This window comes from Artemia franciscana, chromosome 4 (assembly GCF_032884065.1).
Source record: "Artemia franciscana chromosome 4, ASM3288406v1, whole genome shotgun sequence".
Taxonomy (NCBI): Eukaryota; Metazoa; Arthropoda; class Branchiopoda; order Anostraca; family Artemiidae; genus Artemia; species Artemia franciscana.
In genome coordinates, this window is record NC_088866.1 from 6,016,708 (window position 1) to 6,025,369 (window position 8,662).

Genomic DNA, 8,662 nt, shown 5'->3' on the forward strand with positions numbered 1-8,662 from the left:
CCCTGCCGTGTAATAAACCCTATATTGTCCTCTCGATGAAACTTCATGACCCAAAATCAATCTTGTTTCGATACGAACGTTCTTCCTGCTCCAAGCGGAATTTAGCCCATCTGCAGCTACAAGTTAGGATAATGACAGATCGCACCAAAACCGTCAATCCAAATGAACAGGGACGATTAACTCCAAGTTCTGGCGATGAAGCACTGTATTCCCATGTGGCACAAAATGGAGCAGCCGGTCTTGGTGCAAGTATACCCACTGCAGTCTACGCAACCAACCCAATCGAAACGCTTCTATTAGCTGAAAAGGAGAAGCGATTGCGGGAAGAAAAGCGACGTAACTTGGTCATAGCGGGAATTCCTGAGTCTGATAATCTTAATGGAATAGAGTCACAAGTAATCATTGAATTTTGCCGAAAGAACAGCTTAGGAGCCACCGTAGAAATCGAGGACTTTATTGAGACTTGGCGACTAGGAAGAACAAGAGAAAATGACAAACCAAGAAAGCTCCTTGTAAAGCTCCGAGATAACCTTTAATGTGACAATTCGAGAAGTAACAAGCCCTCAACGCTCCACGCCTTTCCACATAAGGACGGAAGAGAGAATACAGGTCACTGTAAATGATCTAAGCCACTGAAGGAGGCGGTCGTTATCCCCATCCCGAAAGTCATGAACCCCAAAGAACTGGACTATCTGCGACCAATTTCTCTAACTCCGTTATTATCAAAAGTTTATGAAACTTTCTTAAACAAATGACTACTACAGGAACTCAGCGAAATAATAGACCCCCGACACTACGACCTCCAACAGGGGTTTAGTACAAGCCACTATCTTGTAATTTTTGAAACAATGGTAGCCCACCTTGAAACTAATGAGGCATTTGTTGAACTTCTACAAGCAGATGTCAGGAATGCTTTTGATGAATTGCATTGAAGTTTTTCACCCTTTTTTAATCAAGATAGTTGAAAGTTTCCTATCTGAACGAAAACAGAAGACCAAATACAATAACGAGCTGTCAAACACAACGACCCTAACATGTGGCATACCTCAGGGAACTAAGCTAGGCCCTACGTTATTCTTGTTACTTTGCAACATGATAGCTACGTGGCACAAAGATCGCGCAAAGTTTGCAGACGACTTAACAATGATAGTACTACAGAAACCGAACGAAATCCTAGACCTACAGGAAATGGTAACAAAACTGGAGCGAGATTTTTCAGCAAAAAAAACTCACCATAAATAAAACGAAATCAGAAATAATGAGGATTTCATTTTTAAAGCATAGGGTACCAGATTTACCTGAAGTGGGTATACCAGTGGTCCGGAGAATGAGAATTCTGGGTGTCATTTTTAACGATAGATTGATATGGGACGACCATATAAATCATTTAATTTCCCAAATTATCCCTCTACTATGGTATTTGGCAAAAATTACGCCGGTTTAATCTAAACAAAGATGCAATGCTTACTTACTACAAAACTCACATGAGACCAATTCTAGAATTTGCCTACCCAGTCTGGCACGCTGGTCTAAAAAAAATCAAAGTAACAAACTTGAGGGAATACAAAAGCGTGCATTGCGAGTGATTTTGGGGGATACACTGTTACCTTATCAAGAATGTCTTGTTCTGTCAGGTCTAACAACGCTTGAAACAAGGAGGCACGAACTTCTATTGGGCCTCGGACATGGCCTTCTATCACAGAAGCATCGCGATATCCTACCACCGAATATTACACAAAACAAGCACGACACCCGGCAACACAACAAGCTACTGCCAAACAACCCCGGATCAACACAGCGATACAGGAAATCATTCCGGAAATATTTCACCACTCATTTTGATTTATATTTTTATATATTGCGGTTATTTTTTTTGATATTACGTAATAAACTATTTGTCGTTGTTGTCAAGTGCTTGAGGTGTTTTATTATGTGACCGTCGCTGTTTATCCCATTCTTTGCTTTGGAAAGTACTTTTCTGACAGCTAACATGATCTTGTCATGGGAAATGGGAACAACGAAATGCTGTCCTGAGAAACTTGCAAGCCAGCTGGAATCTTCCGTTTCATACTGATTGGCTCCAGGGTTCAGAAAGCTCCTCTCAAAGACCTAATCGATTCAACTAAAAGATTCAGTATTTCATTTAAGTAAAATTCCCTAAATTTTTTGTCCAGGACGGGTATATAAACGTGTTTAAGTAACTGTATCGGTTCGGGATTGAAGTGTGGTTCAATCCTGCCTTCTAGGGCTATAATGAGAGAAATGTTGAGATGGCTAGGGCACGTTCTACGGCTGAAGGATGACAGATTGCCAAAGATTTTCCTTTTCGTCTAGGGCTAAACGGATAGCAGGTCGTCCGCGGTTGGGGTGGGAGGATGTCATAAAAGAAGATCTGAGTCAAATGGGAACTTCCTGGGAGGGTGTAAAGAGGGAAGCCTTGAAATGATTGGGATTTAGGAGGAGTGTGCTTAGCTTTGTTGGCCTCAAGTGGCTTGTTGCTGTCGTGAGTTTTGTTAGTAGTAGTAGTAGTATTTGCTGTTTCGATATGCCAGCTGTCTACCTCAATAGCACTGAATGACGGACAGAATGGTTGGTATATAAAATTCTTCCCAATTTTTAACTTAACATTTGTGTCACGCATTTAATTAAGATGTATTTAATTATACCGTGTATTTATATATTATTGTCTCGTTTTTATTCGTTCATTGCTTCATTAATGCATTTTTGTTTTATATTTATGAAGAGACATTCTTCATCAGTTGATTTAATTAAGTTAGTTTATTTATTCAGATATTCACTAATATCATTAATTGTCTAGACTTTGGATGAATTTAACCGATTATTTTTTTGAGCTTCAAAATAAATTGGAGGGGAGGGGCCAATTTTCTCATTAATGAAGTTAAAATTCTAGTTAAAATTTAAGGTATGGTTTTCGCACTCCACCCGAGTTCAACTTACGGGCTGTTCCAAAAGCTGGAGAAAGAAGCTTCACAATGGGAATTGTCACCGATTGGATTGAAAAGCAGCTGATCAAAGAATTTGAGGTTGATATTTTCTTTCTTTTTTCTACTTTCTTCGACTTCTCTGTTTTCAATTTATTTGAACACCTCCAACTCTTAACAGAACTTGAGCGATATCTTTTTTATACGATATTTTCTACGAGTTTGTTTTTCCTATGAATTTAGTGTGTAGTTTTCAAATGAACTTTCAGTGACAGAATTAAATGACAGGTAAATTTGAATTTGGATCGAAATGTGGAAAACAGAAAATATTTGGTTTCTGGTTGTATATTTTTTAATATTAAAAAATAACTAATATTAAAATATGAGCATTTAATTAAATAAAATTCATTAAAAAACTTAAAATAAAAAGATAAAAAATATAAAATTAAAGAGAAATCAAATAATATTAAAGTTAATATTAAATTTTAGCTTTCATAACATAAACAACTCCTCCACCAAATTAAGTTCACCTAACATGCAAGAATTTTGCTTATAATTTAGTTGACCAAATATAGTTAATATACGTTATGTTTCATTTACAATACGATGATTAGGGATTGAAAAACAGTTGGTCAGAGAATTTGATATTGAGTTTTTTCTTTCTTTCACCACTTAAGTAGTATCCAATCTCTGCTTTTGAGCGCCCAGGTATACTACTCTTTTCTTCGTTAATGGCTTAAATTCATGAAGAAGGCTTAACGGCGATTTCCTCAATGCTGTCATCTACATAATCAAAGTCATAGATGACGTTATTTTTAACTACAGTCATGGATGGTCACATAATTTCTTTTATAATAGCACAGTTTTAGCTTCTAAGCAGTTTATCATTGATTTTGTAAAATTTTTGTCTGATGTATGAATGGAGCGTGAGACCTGTGATTTCCTATGGTAAAAGAACGACACGTTACTCGACTGAACCAACCAGTCATTGATTGTAACGTTTTTCAAAGTATCTTCTGTTTTGTTACGTTTCACCTTAAAAGTTTTTTTCAAAGTGTCTTCTGTTTTGTTACGTTTCACCTTAAAAGCTTTTTTTCAAAGTGTCTTCTGTTTTGTTATTTTCACCTTGAAAGTTCTGGTGAACTATTATTTCTGGTGCATAGAAATAATAAGCATTGCATAGAAATCCACATAAATCCATAAAAATCAGGGTCAACCCCCTAGAAATCCAGACCAAACCAAAGACATCAAGACAAAACTGTAGAAATCAAGACCGGCCCATAGAAATCCTGAAAGATTCCATAGAAATCAACCAATACATAGAAATCGGGATGAATTCATAGAAAGCACAAGCAATCCATAAAAATCCACATAAGTTCATAAAAATCAGGGTCAAACCTAAAAATCCAGACCAAACCAAAGACATCAAGACAAAACTTTAGAAATCATGACCGGTCCATAAAATCCAGAAAAATCTCATAGAAATCCAGACGAATTCATGAAAATCAGGGTAAGCTCTAGAGATACAGACCAAACCATAAAATCAAGAGCAAACTGTAGAAATCAAGACCAAACTGTAGAAATCATGGCCGTCTTCTAAAATATCATGACCAATAGAAATCCCGCTGAAGTCATAAAAATCCTTACCAATACATAGAAATCCGGAAGAATTCTTTGAAATCACAAGCAATGCATAGAAATCCACACAAATTCATAAAAATCAGGGTTAACCCTAAAGATCCAGACCAAACCCGAGACATAAAGTCAAAACTGTAAAAAACCTGACTGGTCCATATAAATCCCATAGAAATCAATAACAACGCATAGAAATTCAGGGGAATTCATAGAAATCGTAACCAATGTATCGCAGTCCAGATGAATTCATAAAATTCAAGAATTCTTAGAAATCATAATCAATGCATAAAAATCCACACAAATTCATAAAAATCAGAGTAACTTAAAAATCCAGATCAAACCAAAGACATCAAGGCAAAACTGTAGAAGTCATGGCCGGCTCATAGAAATCCAGAAAAATTCCATAGAAATCATAACAAATGTATAGAAATTCAGGGGAATTCATAGAAATCGTAAACAGTGCACAGAAATTACGACGAATTCATATAAATCAGGGCCAGCCCTAAAAATCCAAGCCAAACCATAGAAATCTAGACCAAACCATAAAATCAAGACCAGTCTAAAGAAATCATGGCCAACCTCTAAAAACTCATGACCAATGCATAGAAATCCCGACGAATTCATAAAAATCAAGACCAAACTGTATAAATTAAGATCATCCTCTTAAAACTTTGACAAACTCATAAAAATCAAGACCAAACTGTAGAAATTATTACCAATCTCTAAAAAATCAAGACCAACAACCTTGCGACTACTACTGGGTTTGGCTCCATCCCTTGATAATATAATAATAAATTGGGCCAGCAATATTGCTTAAACATTGAAGGCTGTTTGATTAACTCACTGGGTATCAAGAAATTTGTTTGTTCGAATCTTTATGGACGAGTAGCATTGTAGATTTTACCGAATTAGTTTCTGCTTATTTTTTTTCAAAGTTCAACGTGGCAACAATGGCGGTACTTTGCGCGCTGTTTGTAATATTTGTAGAGCCAATAAAAGCATAGGAATTTCCTGTTTTCAGTTATTAATAGCCATAAGGAGGAGCCATGGAGTAAAAGACAGAATATAAATCTCTGTTTGGCTAAAACTGTCACTTGTTACCGAATAATGTCTGTTAATCAGCTAAAATGCTTGTTTTTCTTTCAGAGGATATTTGTTTACCCCAACATGGATGAGCAGTATATACTTCTAATGGACGCTAGTCGTCTCTACTGAGACTATCTATAGAGACTCTATAGTCATCTCTATTGAGACGTCTCTACTTCAATATATGTGATAAATTAGGGTTTTGTAAAGTAGAAGTTAGCGGTAATTGTCTCTAGCTGGGTATCTATATTTTATACTGCGGATGAAGAGATGTCCTTTGTGTTTGTATATAACTTACGGTGGAAGTTTGTTTATAGCTACTTCTTGATCAGAGATTGGCAAAGTACGGCTTTGGGCCATATTTGGCCCTCAGAACATATCTTGTGACCCGCAGACAAATATCTGTTGCAGGTTAAGAGCTGAAGTCACTTTTTTCGATTGGAATTTTCGGATTGTTTCTTTCGTAACTTTCGTAACGTTTCTGCTCAACCGGAATTACAGAATAAAATATTTTAAGCTTTATGTTAAAAAGGTTTGTAACAGTACAAGACCGTATCAAGGGGTTTAAGGGGTACCCCTCTCCATCCCGAAATATTTTTCTGACTCGTAAAAACGTCACAAAAGTGCATTTAAGCAACTTTTGATCCGATTTTTAGGTTTTTTACGAACCCTCTACGAAAGAAGAACCCCTCCCCCCCAGAACAAAGGTTTTGGATATGCCCCTGTCACAGTAATTGATCTCTGAAAAAATTGTTTGCCAACTACTGTTCTAAATGTATATTTTATATTCTAGTTATGTATTTGAGCTGTAGATTGTAATTTCTGTCGAGTTAGAATGAAAATTTCAGTTGTTCCTTTTTTTCTGTGCTAAATGCTAGTCCCATATTCGTTTAGGTCTGTAATATATCTATAAATTTAGTGTGGTGGGGACTAAGACACAAGTTTGCTCGGAGGGCAGGGGCTCTTTTGTATTTTTGTTACGTACTTTTCATTTGCGTTTCTACGAATGTGTCAGTTTCCAATACCATCATAATTACAGAAATTCACACTTCAAAGTTGCATATTGAAATATTTGACAAGAATCAAAATCGACCAATCAAATTAATAAAATAAGAATTCTTCTGCATTATTGAGACAAGAGCACAGCTTGAGCACATTGAGCATTTTTTTTTTGTTCAATTAACACAGTTTGAGACACTAGACTACTAAGGGGAGGCCCGCGAACTCCATCCTTTATGTACATTCTTGCATATAACCGTCGGCAATGTGTGTGGGGGGTGGGGAATTGATTTAACCTCGGATTTTCTCGTAAATTCCTAACGGCCCTTTAACAATGGGATTTTAGTAATTACTGGCATTTAGCTAGCGCTAATTTCAGCCAGTCATGCTTTTTTTTTCTTCCATCATTTCTATTTAATTAATTGATCAATGTTTAATTTAATTATTGATTAACTAACTAATTGAGCTATCAGGCAAGCGACCCACGTTTAATCACACATTTAAACTCTCAATCTAAAGTATTCTGCTGGCCTTTCCTATGAGAATCGGTCATCCAACGGTTTTCGGCAATTATCTCAGAAACAGCAAAATTTAGGAAATTACCTAGTTTCGCACTGAAGGTATGTGATTATTATAACTGATTTTTGTACTCATTGGAGTTTTGACTCTTTAATCCTTATTAATTGTGTTTAATAAATTAAAAGTATATTTAATCAATTATTTTTCTAAAAATATAATTAGGTTTTTTGACGAAAATCATTCTTTCTTTTTTTTATAAAATATTCTCATGATTGTATAATGCCAGTCAATCACCTCGAGATACCTTTAAATATGTAAAAAAAAATAATTGACGAATTGGTCCCTGACATGATTAAACAGTAATCTTTTTATGCCTACTTCTTGTTTTGTATATCCTAGGGTTATAAAAAGGACTGGTCTCAGATGTTGGCTGGTCCTTACGGTGTAGGTTAGAATTCTGGAGCACATTGGTTATGTTTCTGTAGTTACTCGAAAACGTTTATATAGGCTCAAAAAACGTTTATATAGGCCTACATACACGTTTTTTAGTATCTACAGAAACATAGCCTAAATTCTTTCGAACACATTTGTGAGCCTATATTATATAGGCCCACAAATTACGTTGCAATTTCGAGCTTTTTTTGCAAAATTAGTCAACAGACTGTTGGAACATGACGGGATGAATTTTTGAATAAAAGTCATCGCGGCTCTATCTCCAAGACGGTGATGATATGACTATTTTATGAATTTTAAGCACTTAATTACAGAGGAGGTATAATTTACAATGATTTCTTTGAAAAAAAACTGATGGGGGATATAATCCTCATCTTGTTATCGGCTCAGTATTATAAAAACACATACTAATACTGCTATTAACAACTCCCTGCTACATCAAGATGGCTCAGACCAACAGAGATACGCATACTTTTTCTCCACCACACACTATTCGAAGCTTCCGTCTTTACTCCTTCCCAGCAAGTTCAATTTTCTTTCAATCCTTTTTTGCTACCACTTCCCAGCTCACTAGGAGATCGTTTGCCCATAAATGGATGACTTTAAAGGACGTTTTCGGGTATCTATCATCCTTCATCCGCAAAACTAGTCTAGTTGTCCCCTAAACGTCTCACTCTAGAAAAAAAAAAGTGTGAAAGATTCTCCTAGTTCTCCATTTTTCAATCTGTTTGGTTTTAAACCCTTTCCACCCTAAAGTATAAAAGAGATAATGTCACCTGGTCCCCTCACGACCCCCTTATATTAAATAAGAGCTTTAGCGAATTCTGTGTTTTATCGGATTTTTTTACTCTTCATATTTTTTTCTCCACATTTATTGGTACCTGTCCTTTGAAAAGAAAAAGTATACTTGGGAATTAGAAAAGTATATGTTTTTCTATTCCTTTTTTAAGTGTTAAAGTCGTGTTATCCACCGCATTTGTCGAATGTTGTATATTTTCCTGTTTCTAATAAAACGATGGTTATGTTAA

At 35.8% G+C, this 8,662-nt stretch overlaps 1 protein-coding gene across 1 annotated transcript in view; it reads left to right on the forward strand.

The window, feature by feature from the left end:
- LOC136025910 (testis-expressed protein 2-like) overlaps positions 1-8,662 on the forward strand; it is a 62,482-nt gene extending 53,820 nt beyond the window's left edge. The window contains exons 9-10 of the mRNA XM_065701974.1: positions 2,924-3,044; positions 5,724-8,662. Of these exons, the coding sequence (XP_065558046.1) occupies positions 2,924-3,044; positions 5,724-5,792 (190 nt within the window). The 3' untranslated portion in view covers positions 5,793-8,662. The remainder of the gene's footprint in view (positions 1-2,923; positions 3,045-5,723) is intronic.